Source organism: Microcaecilia unicolor, chromosome 8 (assembly GCF_901765095.1).
Source record: "Microcaecilia unicolor chromosome 8, aMicUni1.1, whole genome shotgun sequence".
Classification (NCBI taxonomy): domain Eukaryota; kingdom Metazoa; phylum Chordata; class Amphibia; order Gymnophiona; family Siphonopidae; genus Microcaecilia; species Microcaecilia unicolor.
Window position 1 is genome coordinate 167,084,142 of NC_044038.1, and position 25,371 is coordinate 167,109,512.

Genomic DNA, 25,371 nt, shown 5'->3' on the forward strand with positions numbered 1-25,371 from the left:
TGAAGAGGTGTCGCCGCATCAGTCCATGGGTGCTTCGGTACCGTCTCCTGGACCCGAGCAGCTTCCGGCGGGCCTTGACGAGTGCCTCCGAGCCATCCTTCCAGGGATTCTGGAAGGGCTGATGCGCCAGGCTTTGCCGGCACCGGTGGTGCTTGCGCCCCCGGCGCCGTTGATGGAGGCGCCGGTGTGCTCTAGCCCGATGCCGAGGCCTCCGACACCGACTCTGCTTGCGGCACCAGTGTCGACCGCCACGCAGGTGGAATCCCCATCGATGACGATGGCGGGAGCTTCATCCCTGCCGGCGTGGGAGACCACCGCTGGACGCCATCATCGAGGACATGGTTCCTCGCAGTCGAGACGGGCCCGGTTCAGGTCTGAGCTGCAAGAGCTCATGTCCGACACCGAGGAAGAGGCCTCGTGGGGGGAGGAGGAGGACCCCAGATATTTCTCCTCAGAGGAGTCTGAGGGCCTTCCCTCCGACCCCACTCCTTCACCGGAGAGGAAGCTCTCGCCCCCTGAGAGCCTCTCCTTTGCCTCCTTCGTCAGGGACATGTCTATTTGCATTCCCTTCTCCGTGGATGAGCCGAGGGCTGAGATGCTCGAGGTCCTCGACTATCCATCACCACCTAGAGAGTCTTCCACGGTGCCGTTGCACAATGTCCTCAAAGCCCTTATCTAACCCCACCATCCCCAAGAAAGCGGAGTCCCAATACAGGATCCACTCTGACCCAGAGTTGATGCGGCCCCAATTGCCTCATGACTCGGCGGTCGTGGACTCTGCTCTCAAGAGGGCACGGAGTTCGAGCGATACCGCCTCGGCGCCCCCGGGGCGGGAGTCTCGCACTCTGGACTCGTTTGGGAGGAAGGCCTACCAATCTTCCATGCTCGTGACCCGCATCCAGTCATACCCGGCTCTACACGAGCATTCACATGCGGAACAATGTGAAGCAACTGGCGGACCTGGTCGACAAGCTCCCTCCGGAGCAGTCCAGGCCTTTTCAGGAGGTGGTCAGGCAGCTGAAGGCGTGCAGAAAGTTCCTGTCCAGGGGTATATATGACCCCTGTGATGTGGCATCTCGAGCTGCGGCCTAAGGTATAGTGATGCGCAGACTCTCCTGGCTGCGTGCCTCTGACCTGGACAACCACACCCAGCAACGACTGGCGGATGTCCCTTGCCGGGGGGATAACATCTTTGGCGAGAAGGTCGAGCAGTTGGTGGACCAACTACACCAGCGGGAAACCGCTCTCGACAAGCTCTCCCACCGGGCGCCTTCAGCATCCAGCTCAGCAGGTGGACGTTTTTCCCGGGCCAGGCAGGCTGCGCCCTACGCCTACAACAAGCGTAGGTACACCCAGCCGGCCCGAAGGCCTCCTCAGGCACAGGGACAGTCCCAATGCGCTCGTTCCCGTCAACAGCGTGCGCCTAAGCAGCCCCCTGCGCCTCCACAGCAAAAGCCGGGGACGGGCTTTTGACTGGATCCATGGGAACATAGCCGCCATCAAAGTGTCCGTACCGGACGACCTGCTGGTTGTGGGGAGGTTGAAAGATTTTCACCAAAGGTGGCCTCTGATAACCTCCGACCAATGGGTTCTCCAAATAGTGCGGTGCGGATACACCCTGAATTTGGCCTCCACTCCACCAAATTGCCCACCGGGAGCCCAATCCTTCAGCTCCCATCACAGGCAGGTATTTGCAGAGGAACTCTCCGCCCTTCTCAGCGCCAATGCGGTCGAGCCCGTGCCACCCGGGCAGGAAGGGCAGGGATTCTATTCCAGGTACTTCCTTGTGGAAAAGAAAACAGGGGGGGGTGAGACGGGAGGAGTCAAGGTGGCGCCGACACGCTGAACGCTGTAAACCTGCTCAGAACAATTCGCTACTGAACTTGATTTTCCCCCAAAAAATAATGCCCCATAAGCGAAAAGGGTTGGTGAGAGCCTTACCTTCTCAGGCTCTTACATCCTCCCCGATGCAGCGAACTCTGGACGGATTTGCAATTCGGCGTCCACCAGGTGATTCGGGAGGAGGAAACCCGCTTGACGCCAGTACAGGGGCTCAGACGTCGCTGGAAGTTGAGACCTCTTTGTCTCCCCGACTGTTGGTACTCCACTCTGCCCAGCCGCGATTCGGGAAGGGGTTGCTGAACTACAAGCTCCGGAAGTCTGAGGCGGTGTGGCCAGCGGAGAGGGCCCCCTCCTAGAGTTGGAGTCGGCTGCTGAAGGTAAAACGACGCGGGAGATCCCGCCAAGAGTGGTAACGCTTGACATGCTTTGGCAGTCAATGCAAAAAATGCAAGATTTAATAATAAATTCTACTCAAGAGACTAAAAAACTTGCTAATACTGTAGGCCAGCTATCAATCTTTGGATAAGCTGAAGCAAGATTTAAAAGATCAGGAAAAACACTCTCAGGAAGAAGCTGTAAAAACTAATGAAAAATTTATTGCAGTGATGAAAGATATGTCTATGCGTCAAAGGATTGAACAAATAGAAAACGATAATAGGCGATTGAACATGCGAATTCTTAATTTCCCCAAATCAGTAGGAATGTTACCATATGATTTGTTCAAAAGGTTTCTTGTGGAGAACTTAAAATTTTCAGCTCAAAATATTCCGCCGATAAACCAGATTTATTTCTTACCTACAAAAAAAAAATCGAGAAGGTGTTTTGGAGGAAGCTGAAGAATTGAATGATATTTCACAGATATTGGAGGACTCTTTGTCCGAGGTGGTAACTAGAGCTACCCTCCTTGTATCCTTTGTATTTGAACAGGACTTTGACGCTGTATTAAAACTTTATTTTAAAAATACACAGCAACAATTTTGTGGACAGAAATTGTGGATATTTCCTGACGTGACTAAAATCACTCAAGAAAGAAGAAAACAGTTTCTGGAAATGAGAGAGGAAACCAGGTCTTTAGGGGCAACTTTCTTACTTGCTTATCCTTGCAAGTGTGTTATAAAATATCTAAATATAAAGTATGTGTTCTTTGTACCAACACAACTGAGAGAATTTATAAATATGAAAAAGCTTGTCAAATGATAAAACCAACATAAAGTATTGTATGGTGGTATTTAGGGCTAGGCCTTTCCTTATATATTTTTCTTCTTTTTATATTCCCCTGAACAATTTTGACTCCTTCCTCTCTAATTGTGGTCAAAGGAAGATATGGTGAAATATTAATGTTTTTCTTTAGTTAATTTTGTTTCCACTTGAATGTTATGTATTAATCATATCTGTATTTCATGTTGCAAGTATAATGCTTGTAAAATTATGAAAATTTTCAATTAAAAAAAAAAAAAAAAAACAGGGGGGATGCGCCCCATCCTACACCTGAGAGGCCTGAACAAATACCTGGTCAAAGAGAAGTTCAGGATGCTTTCCTTAGGTACCCTTCTACCAATGATTCAGAAAGACGATTGGCTATGTTCCCTGGATTTAAAGGACGCTTACACTCACATCCCGATACTGCCAGCTCACAGACAGTATCTCCGATTCCGTCTGGGGACACTGCACTTTCAGTATTGTGTGCTGCCCTTTGGGCTCGCCTCTGCACCACGGGTATTCACGAAGTGTCTCGTGGTGGTTGTGGCGTATCTACGCAAGCTGGGAGTGCATGTGTTCCCGTATCTCGACGATTGGCTGGTCAAGAGCACCTCAGAGGCAGGAGCTCTTCGGTCCATGCAGTGTACTATCCACCTTCTGGAGCTGCTGGGGTTTGTGATAAATTACCCGAAATCCCATCTCCAGCCAGTCCAATCTCTGGAATTCATAGGAGCGCCGCTGAATTCTCAGACGGCTCAGGCCTTCCTTCCCGAAGCAAGGGCCCAGAACCTTCTATCCCTTGCCTCTCAGACCAGAGCGTCTCAGCAGGTCACAGCTCGGCAGATGTTGAGACTCCTGGGTCATATGGCCTCCACGGTTCATGTGACTCCCATGGCTTGCCTTCACATGAGGCTTGCTCAATGGACCCTAGCTTCCCAGTGGTGTCAAGCTACCGGGAATCTAGAAGATGTCATCCGTCTGTCCATCAGTTGCTGCAATTCGCTACACTGGTGGACCATTCGGACCAATTTGACCCTGGGACGTCCATTCCAAATTCCGCAGCCCACGAAAGTGCTGACGACGGATGCATCTCGCCTGGGGTGGGGAGCTCATGTCGATGGACTCCACACACAGGGTCTGTGGTCCCTCCAGGAACAAGATCTTCAGATCAACCTCCTGGAGCTCCGAGCGGTCTGGAACGCGCTGAAGGCCTTCAGAGATCGGCTGTCCTACCAAATCATCCAAATTCGGACAGACAATCAGGTTGCAATGTATTAAATCAACACGCAGGGGGGCACCGGATCTTGCCCCCTGTGTCAGGAAGCCGTCGGGATGTGGGGTTGGGCTTGCCAGTTTGGCATGCTTCTCCAAGCCACATACCTGGCAGGCATAAACAACAGTCTGGCCGACAGACTGAGCAGAGTCATGCAACCGCATGAGTGGTCGCTCCATTCCAGAGTGGTACGCAAGATCTTCCGAGAATGGGGCACTCCCTCGGTGGACCTTTTCGCCTCTCAGACCAACCACAAGCTGCCTCTGTTCTGTTCCAGACTACAGGCACACGGCAGACTGGCGTCGGATGCCTTTCTCCTCCATTGGGGGACCGGCCTCCTGTATGCTTATCCTCCCATACCTTTGGTGGGGAAGACCTTACTGAAGCTCAAGCAAGACCACGGCACCATGATTCTGATAGCGCCTTTTTGGCCCCGTCAGATCTGGTTCCCTCTACTTCTGGAGTTGTCCTCCGAAGAACCGTGGAGATTGGAGTGTTTTCCGACTCTCATTTCGCAGAACGACGGAGCGCTTCTGCACCCCAACCTTCAGTCTCTGGCTCTCACGGCCTGGATGTTGAGGGCGTAGACTTTGCTTCGTTGGGTCTGTCTGAGGGTGTCTCCCGCGTCTTGCTTGCCTCTAGAAAGGATTCCACTAAAAAGAGTTACTTTTTTAAGTGGAGGACGTTTGTCGTTTGGTGTGAGAGCAAGGCCCTAGAAACTCACTCTTGTCCTGCACAGAACCTGCTTGAATACCTTCTGCACTTATCAGAGTCTGGCCTCAAGACCAACTCAGTAAGGAATCACCTTAGTGCGATTAGTGCTTACCATTATCGTGTAGAGGGTAAAGCCATCTCTGGAGAGCCTTTAGTCGTTCAATTCATGAGAGGCTTGCTTTTTCAAGGCCCCCTGTCAAGCCTCCTGCAGTGTCATGGGATCTCAACGTTGTCCTCACCCAGCTGATGAAACCTCCTTTTGAGCCACTGAATTCCTGCCATCTGAAGTACTTGACCTGGAAGGTCATTTTCTTGGTGGCAGTTACTTCATCTCGTAGAGTCAGTGAGCTGCAAGCCCTGGTAGCTCATGCTCCTTATACCAAATTTCATCTTAACAGAGTAGTACTCTGCACTCACCCTAAGTTCCTGCCAAAGGTGGTGTCGGAGTTCCATCTTAACCAGTCAATTGTCTTGCCAACATTCTTTCTCAGACCACATACCCACCCTGCTGAACGTCAATTGCACACATTGAACTGCAAGCGAGCGTTGGCCTTCTATTTGGAGCGGACACAGCCCCACAGACAGTCCGCCCAATTGTTTGTTTCTTTCGAGCCCAATAGGAAAGGGGTCGCTGTCGGGAAACGCACCATCTCCAATTGGCTAGCAGATTGCATTTCCTTCACTTACGCCCAGGCTGGGCTGGCTCTTGAGGGTCATGACACGGCTCATAGTGTCAGAGCCATGGCAGCGTCAGTGGCCCACTTGAAGTCAGCCACTATTGAAGAGATTTGCAAGGCTGCGACTTGGTCATCTGTCCACACATTCACATCACATTACTGCCTCCAGCAGGATACCCGATGCGACAGTCGGTTTGGGCAGTCGGTGCTGCAGAATCTGTTTGGGGTTTGAATCCAACTCCACCCTCCAGGACCCGAATTTATTCTGGTCAGGCTGCACTCTGTTAGTTGTTCTTCGTAGTTCAATTTCTGTTATTCCCTCACCGTTGCGAGGTTAAATTGATCTGGGTTCTTGTTTTGAGTGAGCCTGAGAGCTAGGGATACCCCAGTCGTGAGAACAAGCAGCCTGCTTGTCCTCGGAGAAAGCGAATGATACATACCTGTAGCAGGTGTTCTCCGAGGACAGCAGGCTGATTGTTCTCACCTACCCTCCCTCCTCCCCTTTGGAGTTGCGTTTTTACTCATTCCTTTGCTTGTCATTCAACTGAGCGGGAACGGTCGCGCACGGGCGTGAAGACGGCCGCACATGCGCGGTGGGTGTGCCCTGTGTGCGGGACCGCCCGCAAAGTTTTGTTCTGGTTGGTGGGGGCTGCCGTGGACGTCAACCCAGTCGTGAGAACAATCAGGCTGCTGTCCTCGGAGAACACCTGCTACAGCTATGTATCATTCGCTGTATTGCGGGCCAAGAGGACAGTGGTTCTGCAGTGTTTGCGAGACCTGCTAAGGATAGGGGCTATCGTGCCTGGCACACAGGTCGGTACTCCGTCTTCTTTGTGGTTCCAAAGAAGGGAGGGGCTTTTTGGCCTATTCTCGATCTCAGAAAAGTAAACCAGTTTTTGCGGTTTCGTCACTTCCGCATGGAGACATTAAGAGCAGTTATTGCTGCTGTTCAACCAGGCGAGTTTTTGACAGCTCTCGATTTGAGGGAAGCTTACCTGCACATTCCCATTTGGCAGCCCCATCAGAGATTTCTCAGATTTGTAGTGCTGGGTCAGCACTTCCAGGTTCAGGCCCTTCCTTTCGGAAGGGCCACTGCCCCATGCACTTTTTCCAAGGTCATGGTGGGGGCGGTGGCGGCGTTCCTGCGGAAGGAGGGGATTCAAGTGCATCCGTATCTCCACGACTGGCTGATTTGGGCGACGACAGCAGAGGAGAGTTGAGTGCTCACCAACCGAGTGATTGCGGTGTTGCAATCCTTATGTTGGGTCGTCAATATGGACAAGAGTCATCTGGTTCCTACTCAGAGTCTGGAGTATCTTGGAGTGCAATTCGATATGAAGCGGGGGAAGGTGTTTCTCCCCGAAGGGTGAAGGATCAAATTGCTTTCTCAGGTACAGACCTTATTGAGTCATCGCGCTCCCCGAGTGTGGGACTATGTTCAGCTCCTCGGTTCCATGATGGCGACCTTGGAGGTCATTCCATAGGCAAGGGCTCACATGCGGCCTCTTCAGAATTTCCTTTTGAGCAGATGGTCGCCGACGTCGCTGGATTATCAACGACGCCATCCTTGGTCGAGCCGGGACAGGGACAGTCTCGCGTGGTGGTTCCGGTCATCCAATTTGTAGAAGGGTGTTTCTCTGGCATCTCCCAATTGGGTGGTAGTCGTGACAGATGCCAGCCTTACGGGCTGGGGAGCCCATTATCTTCATCGAGTAGCCCAGGGATCGTAGATCCCTCTTGAAGCGACTCGGCCGATAAATCGTCTGGAGTTGCAAGCAGTCGTAAATGCAGGGGCAGGGGCAGGCGGTTCATGTATTCTCTGACAACACCACGACGGTGGTTCATTAATCTCATCCCATGGCTTTTCCTACCATCTCTATGCTGATGACTCCCAAATCTACCTTTCTACCCCTGATATATCACCTTGCATCCAAACCAAAGTTTCAGCGTGCTTGTCTGACATTGCTGTCTGGATGTCTCAACGCCACCTGAAATTAAATATGACCAAAACCGAGCTTCTCATTTTCCCCCACAAACCCACCTCCCCGCTCCCCCCGTTTTCTATTTCTGTTGATGGCTCTCTCATTCTCTCTGTCTCCTCAGCTCGAAACCTTGGGGTCATCTTTGACGCTTCTCTCTCCTTCTCTGCTCATATCCAGCAGATTGCCAAGACCTGTCGTTTCTTTCTTTACAACATCCGTAAAATCCGCCCCTTTCTTTCCGAGCACTCTACCAAAACCCTCATCCACACCCTTGTCACCTCTCGTTTAGACTACTTCAATCTGCTTTTTGCTGGCCTCCCACTTAGTCACCTCTCCCCTCTCCAGTCGGTTCAAAACTCTGCTGCCCGTCTCATCTTCCGCCAGGGTCGCTTTACTCATACTACCCCTCTCCTCAAGACCCTTCACTGGCTCCCTATCCGTTTTCGCATCCTGTTCAAACTTCTTCTACTAACCTATAAATGTACTCACTCTGCTGCTACCCAGTATCTCTCCACACTCGTCCTTCCCTACACCCCTTCCCGTGCACTCCGCTCCATGGATAAATCTTTCTTATCTGTTCCCTTCTCCACTACTGCCAACTCCAGACTTCGCGCCTTCTGTCTCGCTGTACCCTACGCCTGGAATAAACTTCCTGAGCCCCTACGTCTTGCCCCATCCTTGGCCACCTTTAAATCTAGACTGAAAGCCCACCTCTTTAACATTGCTTTTGACTCGTAACCACTTGTAACCACTCGCCTCCACCTACCCTCCTCTCTTCCTTCCCGTTCAGATTAATTGATTTGATTTGCTTACTTTATTTATTTTTTGTCTATTAGATTGTAAGCTCTTTGAGCAGGGACTGTCTTTCTTCTATGTTTGTGCAGCGCTGCGTATGCCTTGTAGCGCTATAGAAATGCTAAATAGTAGTAGTAGTAGCACTCGCAGTCTTCCCTTGGCAGTGGAAGCGTCTCGTCTTCTAGTATGGGCGGAAGCGCATGTTCAGAGTCTGTCGGCAGCGCACATTGCGGGTCAAGATAATGTTCAAGCGGATTTTTTCAGCCGGACTCTTTTGGATGCAGCGGAATGGACGCTGTCGGACTCGGTTTTTCGGCTGATCTGTCAGCGTTGGGGAAGACCAGTAATGGATCTCATGGCCATGGCTTGCAATGCCAAAGTTCTCCAGTTTTTCAACCGCAAACGGCAGCCAGAATCCGCAGGATTGGACGCTCTTCTCCAGCCATGGCCGGAACAACAGCTACTGTATGTTTTTCCTCCATGGCCTCTGATAGAGAGAGTTCTTTGCCGCATAGGGCGGCATCGGGGGCCGGTCGTTCTAGTGGCCCCAGACTGGCCCCGACAGCCGTGGTATGCAGATCTCGTTTGAGCACTCTGAGCCACCATTGCGACTTCCGGTGACTTCTGATCTGCTACATCAAGGGCCAGTTCAAATGGAAAATCCCTCCCGCTTTGGTCTTACGGCCTGGCTATTGAGAGGCGGCAGCTGAGGAAGAAGGGATTTTCAGGACCAGTCATTGCCATTCTTTTGGGGGCACAGAAGCAGTCTACTTCAGCAGCGTATGCGCAAGTGTGGAAAGCTTTCTTGGCGTGGTGTGCTTTGCGTGCTGAATCGCTTTTTCGGGCGGACATTCTGGTTATTCTGGAGTTCCTTCAGGATGGTCTTCAAAAGGGATTGGCATATAATTCCCTTCGAGTGCAGGTGGCCGCACTAGCTTGTTTTAGGGGCAAACTGGACGGTTCCTCTTTAGCATCTCACTCTGATGTGGTCCGTTTCCTACGCGGGGCTCTTCGGCTTCGGCCTCCTCTGTGGCAGACGTGCCTGGCGTGGCATTTGAATGTGGTACTGCGAGCTCTCCAGGCCCCTCCGTTTGAGCCGTTGAATGAGGTTTCTGAGAAGGATCTAACACTTAAGACGGTGTTTTTGGTGGCCATTGCTTCGGCTAGGAGGATTTCTGAAATTCAGGCTTTGTCTTCCAGAGATTCTTTTTTGCAGTTTTCTGAAGCAGGAGTGTCAATCCGGACGGTGCCGTCGTTTCTACCTAAAGTGGTTTCGGATTTCCATGTCAAGGGTTTATCTTCCGTCTTTTCGAAGAGAGGATTATCCGGGGGAGTTTGCCTCGCTACGTTTCCTGGACGTGCGGAGAGCCTTGTGTCGGTACTGCAGATCTCTAACGAGTTTCGATGCTCGGATAATCTTTGTGCTCTTGTCTGGATCGAAAAGAGGTGAGGCGGCTTCTAAGGCTTCCATTGCTCGCTGGATTAGGGAAGCCATTGGAGCGGCGTATCTGCTACAAGGGTGGGCATCTCCAGTGGCCCTGAAGGCGTATTCTACTCGGGCACAGGTGGCTTCTTGGGTGGAGGCGGAGGCCTTATCTTTGGAAGAGATTTGTCGGGCGGCTACATCCCGTCATACTTTTGCAAAGCATTACAGGCTAGACGTGTCTGCTCGGGAGGATGCGAGTTTTGGGGCGGGAGTGTTGGCGCGGGGAGCATCGGCTTCCTACCCTACTTAAGGAATGCTTTGGTACATCCTACTAGTTCCTGGATTCATCTGCTGCAAGTGACAAGTAAGGTAAAATTGTCTTACCTGATAATTTTCTTTCCTTTAACGCAGCAGATGAATCCTGGATCCCTCCCTAGTTCAGCCGACAGGTTTTTCATTTTCCGCGCGGTGTGGCTATTTTTTCCTTCCGGGTTCTCTTTTGCAGAGTTCAGACAGATATGGGAACACGGAAAGGATTCCGATTTCTGGATCAAGTTGCAGTTATTTCGAAGTTCTTATTTGTCTCTCTGTTTTTCATAGTGAGGATGGTTTCTGGTTGTTATTGGTTTCATATTTTTGGCCTTGGCAAATGCTTACGAATGACATACAAACTGAGGAAGGAGCTGGCTGTCTGGCATCACTGCCTTTAGTTTGTTTATCTCTATCTCCACCTGCTGGTAGGCGGACTTAACCCCACTAGTTCATGGATTCATCTGCTGTGTTAAAGGAAAGAAAATTATCAGGTAAGACATAATTTTACCATTTTCCCAAGTCCATCTTAACAATGGCTTATGAACTTTTCTTTTAGGAAGTGGTCCAAACTGTTTTTAAACCCTGCTAAGCAAACGGTTTTACCATGTTCTTTGGCAACAAATTCCACATGTTGTATGAAGAAATATTTTCTCCGATTTTTGTTTTAAATTTACTACTTAGTAGCTTTATTTGGTGCCCCCCCCCAAGTCCTTGTATGTTTGGAATGCGTTAACAAGTGATTCACATCTACCCATTCTACTTCATTCAGTATTTTATAGACCTCTATCATATCTCCCCTCAACCGTCTCTTCTTCAAACTAAAGGGCCCTAGCTGCTTTAGCCTTTCCTAATAGAGAAATTATCCCATCCCCTTTATCATTTTCGTCACCCTTCTCTGTACCATTCCTATTTCCACTATATATTTTTTTTGATATTCATTGAGCATAACCGCACACAATATTCGAGGTGTGGTCGCATCATGGCGTGATACAAAGGCATTATAATAATCTGTTTTATTCTCCATTACTTTCCTAATAATTTCTAACATTCTGTTGGCTTTCTTATCTGTTAGTGCACACTGAGCAGAGGGATTCAACGTGTCATCAGTAATGATCTTTTTCCTGGATGGTGAATCCTAGTGTGGAACCTTTCATCATGTAGCTATAGTTTGGCTCCCTCTTTCCTTCATGCATCATTTTTGCACATGCTCACATTTAAATATCATTTGGATGTTCAGTTTCCCAGTCTCATGAGGTCCTCCTGCTGCAATTTCACAATCCTCTTGTAATTTAACAACTTTGAATAATGCAGCGCTCAATTTTTCTGTAGCCTCTACCCCAATTGCGCATGACTATAGAAAGCGCTTAACCCCTGTACAATGCCTGCTCGTCACGACCCCAAAGTGGGTTTCACAGCAGGGGGGTGTAGCTAGATGGGGGCGTGGGGTCCCCAACCCCCACCAGCTGGTCTTCTTCAGCGCCGGTCTCCGGCGCGTTTGTTGTTCTTTTTCTGTGAGTCCTGAGACTCCTGACGTCCTTCACCTGTGCACGCAGGATGTCAGGGCGGGGGGGGGGGGGGGGGGGGGGGGTCAGGCTCTGGACGTCCCTCCCGCCGAGGTCGGGCTATGCCCCTGTTTCACAGTTCCAAACTTTAGAAAGCCTCAGTGTAATGATAGATGCATGGCAGGCAGCAAATACAGTAGCAACTAGAAGTTCTGATGGAAGCTTGGGCACGTGTGGTTGAGTCTCTGGCAGGTTGTGTGCCCCTTGTGTCTGATGGTGTTGCAGGGCGCCATCTGGAAAGGTAGTGGAGGCCTGTGAAGCTAGATGCTGGGCAACAGTCAAACAAAGGGGCGCTTTTACTGAAGTGCTTAGCATGCGCTAAAAGACAGCGTACACTAAGTGCCACATGGGGGTGGGGGGGGACGGTTTGTGGGCTAGGGATTTTGGGGATGGTTCTGTGCTTTCTCCGAGGACAAGCAGGCTGCTTGTTCTCACTGATGGGTGACGTCCACGGCAGCCCCTCCAATCGGAACACTTTACTAGCAAAGGCCTTTGCTAGTCCACGTGCGCTGATGCGCACCGCGCATGCGCGGCCGTCTTCCCGCCCGAACCGGCTCGTGTTCGTCAGTCTTCTTTTGTCCGCGCTCGGGGCGGTCGTGTTTGCGCCTTTCGCGCCCCTTAAGTTGACCCATGCGCGTCTTTTGGCTTTTCGCTAAACTAAAAAAAAAAAAAAAGGGATTTCGGAGAAAGACCTTTTCGGTCTTTTCCCCTTCCCGTATTTCCAGTTTTTTGCCCCGGTAAGTTTACTTTCGTTTCGGGGTAGGCCCTTTTGAGGCCTCGGTTCGAGTTTTTTTCTCTCCCTCTTTTTGGTGCCTTTACCGCAATTACGAGTTTTGATTTCGCCGGCGTGATTTTTCCGCCCATGTCATCGAAGTCTCCCAGCGGCTTCAAGAAGTGCACCCAGTGCGCCCGGGTAATCTCTCTTACTGATAGGCACGCGTCGTGTCTTCAGTGTCTGGGGGCTGGGCACCGCCCGCAGGCCTGTAGTCTTTGCGCTCTTTTACAGAAAAGGACTCAGGTAGCGAGATTGGCCCAGTGGAACGTGTTGTTCTCGGGCTCTTCGTCGGCAACAGCACCGGGGGTATCGAGTGCATCGAAGTCGACAGCGTCAAGACCTCCGACCTCGGCATCGGCTGTATCGACTGCATCGAGGCATCGACCCTCTGCATCGTCGGTACCGAGACATCGGAAGGCTGTGTCGGCGTCGGTGGTACCGGGACCTCCACTAGTGCTGATGTCGTCGGACGGTGGTGCTTCGACCGGAGTGCAGGTGAGGGCTGTCCATTCCCCTGCTGGTGGCGGTGAGCCTTCGGGTGGGTCTCCTCCTACCCTGAGGGCTCCTGCGGTACAGCCCCCCCCGAGACCGACCTTCTTCGGCCTCAGCCCCGAGGAAGCGACGGTTGGATTCTACGTCCTCGTCGGTACCGGGAAGTTCCGGTGGCATGCTTTGTTTGAAAAAGTCAAAGAAGCATCGACATCGGTCTCCTTCCCGCATCGGTACCGAGAGCTCTGGGTCGCTGAGGGAGTCGGCACCGGGAGGACCGCTCACCCTCTGTTCAGGAGGTGTCGATGCGCTCCACCTTGGACAGCCCGGAACAGCCTCCACGCCCGGAACAGACTCTGACCTCGACGCCTGCATCGGCTTCTATGTCTTTCTCCACAGCCGCCCTGCACGAGAGTCTCCGGGCTGTTCTTCCAGAGATCCTGGGAGAGCTGTTGCGCCCTTCCCCTCCGGTACCGGGGGTGCTTGCGCCACCGGTACCGTCTAGTGAGGCGCCGGCTGGCCCCTTGCCCGGGGTGAGGTCTCCGACATCGGTGCCGCTTGCGGTACCGACTGCGGTCGCCTCCCAGGAAGGCTCCCCGACTACGTCGGCGGAGGGAGCTTCGCCGGTGCAGGTGAGGGAGTCTACCTCTCGACGCTCACACCGTGGCCGTGTTTCCACGGAGTCGAGCCGGGCATGGCTTCAGACACAGGTTCATGAACTTGTGTCTGATACCGATGGTGAGGCCTCGTGGGAGGAGGAGGAGGACATCAGATATTTCTCTGACGAGGAGTCTGATGGCCTTCCTTCTGATCCCACTCCCTCCCCTGAAAGGCAGCTTTCTCCTCCCGAGAGTCTGTCTTTTGCGGCCTTTGTCCGGGAGATGTCTACGGCCATCCCCTTCCCGGTGGTTGTGGAGGACGAGCCCAGGGCTGAAATGTTTGAGCTCCTGGACTTTCCTTCTCCACCTAAGGAAGCGTCCACAGTACCCATGCATCATGTCCTAAAAAAGACATTGCTGGCGAACTGGACCAAGCCTCTAAGTAATCCCCACTTTCCCAAGAAGATCGAGTCCCAGTACCGGATCCATGGGGACCCAGAGCTGATGCGCACTCAGTTGCCTCACGACTCTGGAGTTGTGGATCTGGCCCTAAAGAAGGCTAAGAGTTCTAGGGAGCATGCTTCGGCGCCCCCGGGCAAAGACTCTAGAACCTTAGACTCCTTTGGGAGGAAGGCCTACCATTCCTCTATGCTCGTGGCCAAAATCCAGTCTTACCAGCTCTACACGAGCATACACATGCGGAACAATGTGCGGCAGTTGGCGGGCTTGGTGGACAAGCTCCCTCCTGAGCAAGCCAAGCCATTTTAGGAGGTGGTCAGGCAGCTGAAGGCGTGCAGAAAATTCCTGGCCAGAGGGGTATATGATACCTTTGATGTTGCGTCCAGGGCCGCTGCTTAAGGTGTGGTGATGCGCAGACTCTCATGGCTGCGTGCCTCCGACCTGGAGAATAGGATCCAGCAGCGGATTGCGGACTCGCCTTGCCGTGCGGACAATATTTTTGGAGAGAAAGTCGAGCAGGTGGTAGAGCAGCTCCACCAGCGAGATACCGCTTTCGACAAGTTCTCCCGCCGGCAGCCTTCAGCTTCTACCTCCACAGGTAGACGTTTTTATGGGGGAAGGAAGACTGTTCCCTACTCTTCTGGTAAGCGTAGGTACAATCCTCCTTCTCGACAGCCTGCGGCCCAGGCTAAGCCCCAGCGCGCTCGCTCTCGTCAGCAGCGTGCGCCTCAGCAAGGCCCCTCGGCTCCCCAGCAAAAGCAAGGGGCGAGCTTTTGACTGGCTCCAGCAGAGCATAGTGACATCAACGTGTCGGTGCTGGGCGACCTGCTGGTCGGGGGGAGGTTGACAGTTTTTCACCAAAGGTGGCCTCTCATAACCTCCGACCAGTGGGTTCTCCAAATAGTCCGGCAAGGATACACCCTCAATTTGGCCTCCAAACCTCCAAATTGTCCACCGGGAGCTCAGTCTTACAGCTTCCAGCACAAGCAGGTACTTGCAGATGAACTCTCCGCCCTTCTCAGCGCCAATGCGGTCGAGCCCGTGCCATCCGGGCAAGAAGGGCTGGGATTCTATTCCAGGTACTTCCTTGTGGAAAAGAAAACAGGGGGGATGCGTCCCATCCTAGACCTAAGGGCCCTGAACAAATATCTGGTCAAGGAAAAGTTCAGGATGCTTTCCCTGGGCACCCTTCTCCCCATGATTCAGGAAAACGATTGGCTATGCTCTCTGGACTTGAAGGACGCCTACACGCACATCCCGATACTGCCAGCTCACAGACAGTATCTGCGATTTCAGCTGGGCACACGTCACTTCCAGTACTGTGTGCTACCTTTTGGGCTCGCCTCTGCGCCCAGAGTGTTCACGAAGTGCTTGGCTGTAGTAGCAGCGGCGCTTCGCAGGCTGGGAGTACACGTGTTCCCCTATCTCGACGATTGGCTGGTGAAGAACACATCCGAGGCAGGAGCTCTACAGTCCATGCAGATGACTATTCGCCTCCTGGAGCTACTGGGGTTTGTGATAAATTACCCAAAGTCCCATCTTCTCCCAGTACAGAGACTCGAATTCATAGGCGCTCTGCTGGATTCTCGGACGGCTCGTGCCTATCTCCCAGAGACGAGAGCCAACAACCTGTTGTCCCTCGTCTCGCGGGTGCGAGCGTCCCAGCAGATCACAGCTCGGCGGATGTTGAGATTGTTGGGCCACATGGCCTCCACAGTTCATGTGACTCCCATGGCCCGCCTTCACATGCGATTTGCTCAATGGACCCTAGCTTCCCAGTGGTTTCAGGCTGCTGGGGATCTAGAAGACGTGATCCACTTGTCCACGAGTTTTCTCAAATCCTTGTATTGGTGGACGATTTGGTCCTATTTGACTCTGGGACGCCCTTTCCAAATTCCTCAGCCACAAAAAGTGCTGACTACGGATGCGTCTCTTCTGGGGTGGGGGGCTCATGTCGATGGGCTTCACACCCAGGGAAGCTGGTCCCTCCAGGAACGTGATCTGCAGATCAATCTTCTGGAGTTACGAGCGGTCTGGAACGCTCTGAAGGCTTTCAGGGATCGGCTGTCCCACCAAATTATCCAAATTCAGACAGACAACCAGGTTGCCAAGTATTACATCAACAAGCAGGGGGGCACCGGATCTCGCCCCCTGTGTCAGGAAGCCGTCAGCATGTGGCTGTGGGCTCGCCGTCACGGCATGGTGCTCCAAGCCACATATCTGGCAGGCGTAAACAACAGTCTGGCCGACAGGTTGAGCAGGATTATGCAACCTCACAAGTGGTCGCTCAATTCCCGAGTAGTGCGCCAGATCTTCCAGGTGTGGGGCACCCCCTTGGTAGATCTCTTTGCATCTCGAGCCAACCACAAAGTCCCTCAGTTCTGTTCCAGGCTTCAGGCCCACGGCAGACTGGCATCGGATGCCTTCCTCCTGGACTGGGGGGAAGGTCTGCTGTATGTTTATCCTCCCATACCTCTGGTGGGGAAGACTTTGTTGAAACTCAAGCAAGACCGAGGCACCATGATTCTGATTGCTCCCTTTTGGCCGCGTCAGATCTGGTTCCCTCTCCTTCTGGAGTTGTCCTCCAAAGAACCGTGGAGATTGGAGTGTTTTCCGACCCTCATCACACAGGACGAAAGGGCGCTTCTGCATCCCAACCTCCAGTCTCAGGCTCTCACGGCCTGGATGTTGAGAGCGTAGACTTTGCCTCTTTGGGTCTGTCAGAGGGTGTCTCCCGCATCTTGCTTTCTTTCAGGAAAGATTCCACTAAGAGGAGTTACTTCTTTCTATGGAGGAGGTTTGCCGTCTGGTGTGACAGCAAGGCCTTAGATCCTCGCTCTTTTCCTACACAGATCCTGCTTGAATACCTTCTGCACTTGTCTGAGTCTGGTCTCAAGACCAACTCTGTAAGGGTTCACCTTAGCGCAATTAGTGCATACCATTACCGTGTGGAAGGTAAGCCGATCTCAGGACAGCCTTTAGTTGTTCGCTTCATGAGAGGTTTGCTTTTGTCAAAGCCCCCCGTCAAACCTCCTACAGTGTCATGGGATCTCAATGTCGTTCTCACCCAGCTGATGAAACCTCCTTTTGAGCCACTGAGCTCCTGCCATCTGAAGTACTTGACCTGGAAGGTCATTTTCTTGGTGGCAGTTACTTCAGCTCGTAGAGTCAGTGAGCTTCAGGCCCTGGTAGCCCAGGCCCCTTACACCAAATTTCATCATAACAGAGTAGTCCTCCGCACTCACCCTAAGTTCTTGCCAAAGGTTGTGTCGGAGTTCCATCTGAACCAGTCAGTTGTCTTGCCAACATTCTTTCCCCGTCCTCATTCCTGCCCTGCTGAACGTCAGCTGCACACATTGGACTGCAAAAGAGCATTGGCCTTCTATCTGGAGCGGACACAGCCCAACAGACAGTCCGCCCAATTGTTTGTTTCTTTTGATCCCAACAGGAGGGGAGTGGCTGTGGGGAAACGCACCATATCCAATTGGCTAGCAGATTGCATTTCCTTCACTTACACCCAGGCTGGGCTGGCTCTTGAGGGTCATGTCACAGCTCATAATGTTAGAGCCATGGCAGCGTCGGTGGCCCACTTGAAGTCAGCCACTATTGAAGAGATTTGCAAAGCTGCGACGTGGTCATCTGTCCACACATTCACATCTCATTACTGCCTGCAGCAGGATACCCGACGCGACAGTCGGTTTGGGCAGTCAGTGCTTCAGAATCTGTTCGGGGTTTAGGATCCAACTCCACCCCCCTAGGCCCATGTTTTATTCTGTTCCGGGCTACACTCTCAGTTAGTTGGAAAAATTGTTAAGTCAATCTCAGTTATGTCCTCGCCGTTGCGAGGCCCAATTGACTATGTTTGTTGTTTTGAGTGAGCCTGGGGGCTAGGGATACCCCATCAGTGAGAACAAGCAGCCTGCTTGTCCTCGGAGAAAGCGAATGCTACATACCTGTAGAAGGTATTCTCTGAGGACAGCAGGCTGATTGTTCTCACAAACCCGCCCGCCTCCCCCTTGGAATTGTGTCTTCCCTTGTCTTTGTCTTGCTACATATGGGACTGACGAACACGAGCTGGTTCGGGCGGGAAGACGGCCGTGCATGCGCGGAGCGCATCGGCGCGTGAGGACTAGCAAAGGCCTTTGCTAGTAAAGTGTTCCGATTGGAGGGGCTGCCGTGGACGTCACCCATCAGTGAGAACAATCAGCCTGCTGTCCTCGGAGAATACCTTCTACAGGTATGTAGCATTCGCTTTCTTGTTTGTTGCATGCTTTGAAAAATGTTTTTTTCAATAAAAATCGATACTAAATAGGTAACTAAAAAAAAAAAAAAAGCAGCATTTAGCATGTTCTAATTAACGTTCTTGTTTGCTAAGCTTTAGTAAAAGGCCCCCTGGTTTCGGTAGCAATTTAGAGGGTGGAGTGTAGCAAATAATGTCTTGCATAAGAAATGAAATTCTGCAAGTTGTCATGCTCTGTGGCTGGTAGCTGGGATGAAATTTTGGCAGTGCTTACAGGAATGACTGGGGTAATTGGTCTTATTCTCCCGTTATCTACTATATTACTGTATATGTCTTTTTTTTTTTTTTCATTATTCAGCTTAACGAGTTCACAATCAGCAGTGGAACCTGAAGTTGATAAGCACCAGCGTTCAGTGACTGTCAATGTGTGCCACATGGGGAAGGCATTCAAGGTCATGAACGAATTAAGAAGGTACGACTTATTAATTTAATTATGTTTGGGACTGTGATACTTCTCAGAACATCACAACCTATGTTTGAAAATAAATTCTTAGGTCCATTTATTGGAAAAGTGTGTGTGTGTGTGTTTTTTTTTATTATCAACCACTCTACCCACCGAGTATCTTCATAAAATCTCCAGTTTGTATTGCCTTTATTTTTTTGAATTGGCCCCTAGGTTTTGTGTTCTGTGTATTTGGAATATGGTGTTTATGGAATTATTTACTATTTTTTGTTTGTGAATTTCTATTTCACATGTCATTGTAATGATAAGATGATTTTTTTTAAATGCACAAATAAAATTCTCCAGTTTGCTAAAATTCTTAAGACTTTCAAATTCATTTGAATCATTTATATGTCTGCTAACAAACATTTTAAGTCACAATCTGCAATTTCATATATGTCCTAAACAACCGTCTGTTTTAAGCTTTGGCTGGTTCGGACCGCTGTACTGCTCTGACCCCTTGTGCTGCCTTTGTCTTCTCTTTTTCTCATCAATCAGAGTTCCTTTCTGCTCATAATCTGATTTTATTGTCACCATGTAAACCACTTTGCTGTATAAGAAAGTGGTTTATCATATTGAAAAAAAAAATAAACAAGCATATGTTATTTTAAAAATTCAGTACACCTATCAATCCGATTTCCCCAACACTATGTGAAATTTCCACTGCAAGATACTGTAAAATATATTTTTTGCAGATCCGCAGAGGGTGAAAATCTTAGGGCCCCATTTACTAAGTCACGTTATAGGCGCGCTAGCGTTTTTAGCGCGTGCTAAAAGTTAGCACACAATAAGGGTAGAGACAGCCATAGGAATATATGTGTCAACAGGGCCTTTGGCGAACTATGTTTTATATCAAGATTTATATGTCGCCACGTGGAGGGGCATCATCGAACGGGGCGCCCAAGTTTTCCTGAGGGTGTCCCCGCAGGATGACCCTGTGAAGGGGTGGGGAAACTGCTATTATCGAAACAAGATGGGCATCCGTCTTTCGTTTCGATAATACGGTTGGGGACGCCCAAATCTCAACATTTAAGTCGACCTTAGAGATGGTAGACCTAAATGTTGAGATGGTCATCCCCGGTTTTCGGCGATAATGGAAACCAAGGACGCCCATCTCAAAAACGACCAAATCCAAGGCATTTGGTCATGGGAGAAGCCAGCATTCGTAGTGCACTGGTCCCCCCCCTTACATGCCAGGACACCAACCGGGCACCCTAGGGGGCACTGCAGTGGACTTCACAAATTGATCCCAGGTGCATAGCTCCCTTACCTTCGGCGCTGAGCCCCCAAAACCCACTCCCCACAACTGTACACCACTACCATATTCCTAAGGAGTGAAGGGGGGCACCTACATGTGGGTACAGTGGGTTTCGGGTGGGTTTTGAAGGGCTCACATTTACCAGCACAAGTGTAATAGGTGGGGGGGGGGATGGGCCTGGGTCCGCCTGCCTGAAGTGCACTGCACCCACTAAAACTGCTCCAGGGACTGCAAACTGCTGTGATGGAGCTGGGTATGACATTTGAGGCTGGTGAAAAATGTAATTTTTTTTTAGGATGGGAGGGGGTTAGTGACCACTGGGAGAGTAAGGGGAGGTCATCCCCGATTCCCTCCGGTGGTCATCTGGTCAGTTTGGGCACCTTTTTGAGGCTTGATCGTGAAAAAAAATGTACCAAGTAAAGTCGACCAAATGCTCGTCAGGGACGCCCTTCTTTTTTCCATTATCGGCCAAGGACGCCCATCTCTTAAGCACGCCCCGCCTTCGCTACGCCTCTGACTTGCCCCCGTGAATTTTGGTCGTCCCCGCGTCGCACTTAAATTGAGGGCGCTCAAAATTGGCTTTCGATTCTGTCGATTTAGGCGACCCTGAGAGAAGGATGCCCATCTCCCGATTTGTGTCGGAAGATGGGCGCCCTTCTTTTTCGAAAATGCCGCTGATAGCGTCATTAGTCAGGTTTTCTCATACATAAATTTTATTTATCAGTGCTTTCTATTAATGGTTGGTTCCATGATAAAGAAGGTTGCAACTTGAAAAGGTCGCAGGAGACCAGTTGCTGACATGAGTCATGTTTTGTTGTTTCTGCATCAGGGAAGAAGATCCCCTGCAAATTTGCCTCAGTTAAAAAAAAAAAAAATTACCTCTTAACAGATTTTTTCTGAACTATATAAATCTTAATCTCTGATAGTCTTCAAAAAATATGGTATATCTTTCAGTATGGTGCAATTGAAGTTTGGTATAGCATTGGGGAATTGGATTGATAATAGTATATTGCCCCCTCCCCCAATTCACTCACTTGAATTAGTGTCTGGATGTTCATATAAGTGATTCTGCCTACTGAAAGATGAACAGCATGTTTTGACTGGGTAGCCTTCCTTCTTTCTCTTAGTTTATTAACAAAGGAGGCTGGATGCTGCTGTTCTTCTGGACCAGCATTCCTGTCTACCTGGTACTGTTACTTCTAAAGAGATTGCATCAGTTCAAATGACGTAGACTTCTTGTGCTCTTGATACTTGTCTATTTATCTCCAAAATCCAGGTATCAAAAAGTACTATAGCAAACAATTTTTATTTATCAAAAGGAACTGCCCAAGGACATGGGGGAAAAGCCAAGGTGGTAGAGAAGCTTTGTGAAGAAGCATGTTTCCCTAGAACCCAGGTAGACCTTTGGCATTGCTACAAAGTGAAAAGTAATAAACATTAAATATTTATGTGTGTGTGTATATACATACACACACCCCTCCCGAGGAAGACCTGGTGAAACTGGGATCATTGAGGGGGTGAATTATCATTGAAGAGGAGACTTAAGGGATCGTTGACAGATGTTATGCAGAATCTACCTTGTTTGAGCATTGAAACAATCACAACTACATGGTTAAGTGTTAAATATTTATAAGTTGGACATAAACTTTAATGACTTTATCGTAGACACAGAATCTTCAGTATGAAGACTGTGCAATGATAGTAAAAAGTACCCTATGACATTCATTTTTAGATGAAAAAAGTTTTGATATAGTATTTTTTTGATACCTAGATTTTAGGGATAAATATTCATATTAATCTAGGAATATGGATTATGTAAAGTTCTAGGAGATTTTTTTGTGATAATTGTCCACTTTTTCATGGCACACCTCATCATACTAGCACCAGCCAGTTCCATCCCTATGCTGTCCTGCTGGACTTGGGTATAAGCCAGTTTCGATATAACACCTGATTGTAAAATCTTTTTTTTTTTGTTTCATTTGCTCAGTCTGCAAAGCCTCGTAATCCAAACTTTGGATAGTAATGCTGGTGAGTAATTGTACAAGAGGAAGATAACTTTCCCAGACAAAGCTGAGACATTCCCTGTGGTATCTCCTTAAAAAAAAAAAAAAATTCCAGGAAATATTTTTAAGTGCCTTGCGAGAAGTGTGTCTCATTAGAAGAAAATGACAAGAGGAAAAGCTTGAGCCAGGATCTTTCAGATGGCTGATTCATCAGTTTTTAATGATCTCATGAGTCAATATTACAAACAGAATGCATTAATTAGGAGTCCTTTTACTAAGCTGCGGCAAATGTTTTTGATGTGCGCTGAGGCACCCCTCTTTTACCGCAGCAGGTAATAGACTGTTTTTATTTATTTTTTTAAAGAAATGGCTGTGTGCCACCCACTGAGGTGGCAATAAGGGCTCTCGCGCCAACCCAGCTGTAACCGGGCAGCGCACAGCACTTCCTGATTACCACCGGGTAAACACTGGTGCTACAAAAATAAAAAATACTTCTGCTTTAGCAAGTGGTTAGGCTGCGTTGGGCTTACCGCTGCTTAGTAAAAGACCCCCCCCCCCCCCCCTTAGTGTGGAAGTGGGCATGTACCTGTTAATAGACAGAGATAGGCAGCCGTGGAAAAACACACTTGACTGTGATTGATTAACAACGGTAATGACTGTAGAATGCAAGAAATCGTTCCTGTCATAACAGCATTAACTTTATTTGTGCCTTGTTATTTCTCACCCCAGGATAGGATGGTTGTGGTGGAAGTGAGTCACAATAGAAGCATATTTGGTGACTTTGGTCATTAGAGGGTTTCCAGTTCCTGTTATTGGAAACACCTATTATGCAATAATTTAGATTGTCTTAGGTGAGGCAGTTTCTGCTGTCACTTAAGATGTGGTCAACATCAGCATTCATATCCTAAAAATAATGCCCATGTAGCTGACTTAACGTCCATTGATCTACATACATAGTAGAAGATGGCAGGTAAAGACCTGTACAGTCCATCTAGTGTACCCGAGTAGATAAACTCTTTACATAAAGTTATGAAGTGATACAACTTATGTATTCCTGAACTTGATTTGTTCATGCTATTTTCAGGGCATAGACCGTAGAGGTCTGCCCGGAACTTCTGAAGATGTCATCGAAGCCCTTGAAAAGCTCCAGTCCAACCCATCCATATCTATCTAGGTCACGATCAGGGCACAGACTGTAGAAGTCTAGCTTGGATCGATTCCTTCTAAACAGGATTCCTGTGTGTTTATCCCACGCGTTTATGAATTCCGTTAGTTTTCATCTCTACCACCTGCCGTGGGAGAGCATTCAAAGAAATTTGGCAGGCACCAGGTTATGTCGCTGCAGCCAATATGCTCGTCAAAAAGATGCTGATAAGTAGAGGAATTGTGGTGTGCTAGTTAGAACGTAGAACTATGAGATAAGAACACTTAGGGGCCCTTTTACTAAGCCGTATAAGCGTCTACACGCGCCCAGTATGCGCCAAAATGGAGTTACCTCACAGCTACCATGTGGCTCTTGTGGTAATTTCATTTTTGACACATGTCGGAAAAATAATTTTTATGTTCGGACGCACATAATTTCATTTTTGGTGCATGTCTGAAAAAATAACTTTTATATTCGGACGCATATATCGAACGCACATTAAGTGGCACTTGACGTGTGAGTCTTTAGCACTAGGTCAGTGGCTGAAGATAAGGTCTCAGACCCTAAATGGATGTGTGGCAATTTTGATTTTGCTGCGTGTCCATTTTCAACAAAAATTTTTAAAAAACCCTTTTTTTTTTTACAGGCACACTGAAAAATTGATCGGTGTGCACCCAAAACCCGTGCCTACACTACTGCAAGGCATTTTTCAGTGCATCTTAGTAAAAAGACCCCTTAGGGCGTTGAGAGAGAAAAATCCCCATTCTTTCAGTGATACTGCGTGTGACCTTGGCCAAGATGTTGTATTCCTAGTTTTCTTGAATATGCCCAACTGTATTTGAGTCATAGTATCTTGTTTCCTGTGGCCAGCAGTTTAGTCCAGATGATACCTTTAGCCAAACTTCTAGCCAAACAAAATCTCAACATACATATATGCAGATGACGTCACAATCTGCATCCCGTTCAAACATGATCTAAATGAAATCACCAACGAGATTAACCAAAGCCTCCAAACAATGCACACATGGGCAGATGCATTCCAACTAAAACTTAACGCAGAAAAAAACACAATGTCTTGTGCTCACCTCACAATATAACACAAAAAGTTTCTCCACCATAATCACACCATACTGTTCTCTTCCGGTCTCACAAAACTTGAAAATTCCTGGAGTCACCATCGATCGAAACCGCACTCTTGATGCCCACGTGAAAAGCACAACGAAAAAGATGTTCTACTCTATGTGGAAACTCAAGAGTAAAACCGGTCTTCCCGAGATACATCTTCCGTACCCTGGTACAGTCAATGGTAATAAGCCATCTGGACTACTGCAACGCACTGTATGCTGGCTGTAAAGAATGGACTATCAAAAAACTCCAAACTGCCCAGAATACTGCCTCCAGACTCATATTTGGAAAAAACAAATATGAAAATGCAAAACCCTTAAGAGAGAAACTTCACTGGCTCCCACTTAAGGAACGAATAGCATTCAAGATCTGCACGATTGTACACAAAATCATTCACGCAGATGCCCCAATATACATGCTAAACCTCGTGGACCTACCTCCCAGAAACGCCACAAGATCATCCCGCAGATTTCTCAACCTACACTTCCCCAGCTGTAAAGGACTAAAATACAAGCTGATGCATGCCACTACCTTCTCTTACATGAGCACGCAGTTATGGAATGCACTACCTACAGACCTGAAAACAATCAACGAAATAACCATCTTTCGCAAATATCTGAAGACACACTTCTTCAACAAAGCCTACAATGAGAACCGATAACCTCACTAATCCACCTCACCAACCTACTCACAACCTACGAAAGCCCACCTTCTATAGCTACCCTAATCCCTCCCTTCCTTCTTCTCTCTTTCCTACTTAATCTCTGCACAATACTAACTGTATCTGATATCCTGAAATGACAATGTTAATAAAACTATGTAAGCCGCATTGAGCCTGCAAATAGGTGGGAAAATGTGGGATACAAATGCAATAAATAATAATAATAATAATAAATAATGTGCACCTGAAGGGGTCCGCTGAGAATTGTTAAGATCGAGTGGACTAGAAATGTTTTAAATAAATAAGGACACGTTACGTGGAGGAGCATTTTCG

General features: G+C 49.1%; 1 protein-coding gene across 3 annotated transcripts in view; it reads left to right on the forward strand.

Moving 5' to 3' along the window:
* The window catches only part of KLHL3 (kelch like family member 3), a 145,457-nt gene that overhangs the window by 16,185 nt on the left and 103,901 nt on the right, over window positions 1–25,371 (forward strand). For 2 of the 3 annotated variants that reach the window (XM_030212861.1, XM_030212864.1), the window contains exon 2: window positions 18,704–18,817. In XM_030212861.1, the coding sequence (XP_030068721.1) occupies window positions 18,704–18,817 (114 nt within the window). Of the gene's footprint in view, window positions 1–18,703; window positions 18,818–25,371 lie in introns of those variants that run through there. The other variant, XM_030212862.1, reaches the window with a different exon arrangement.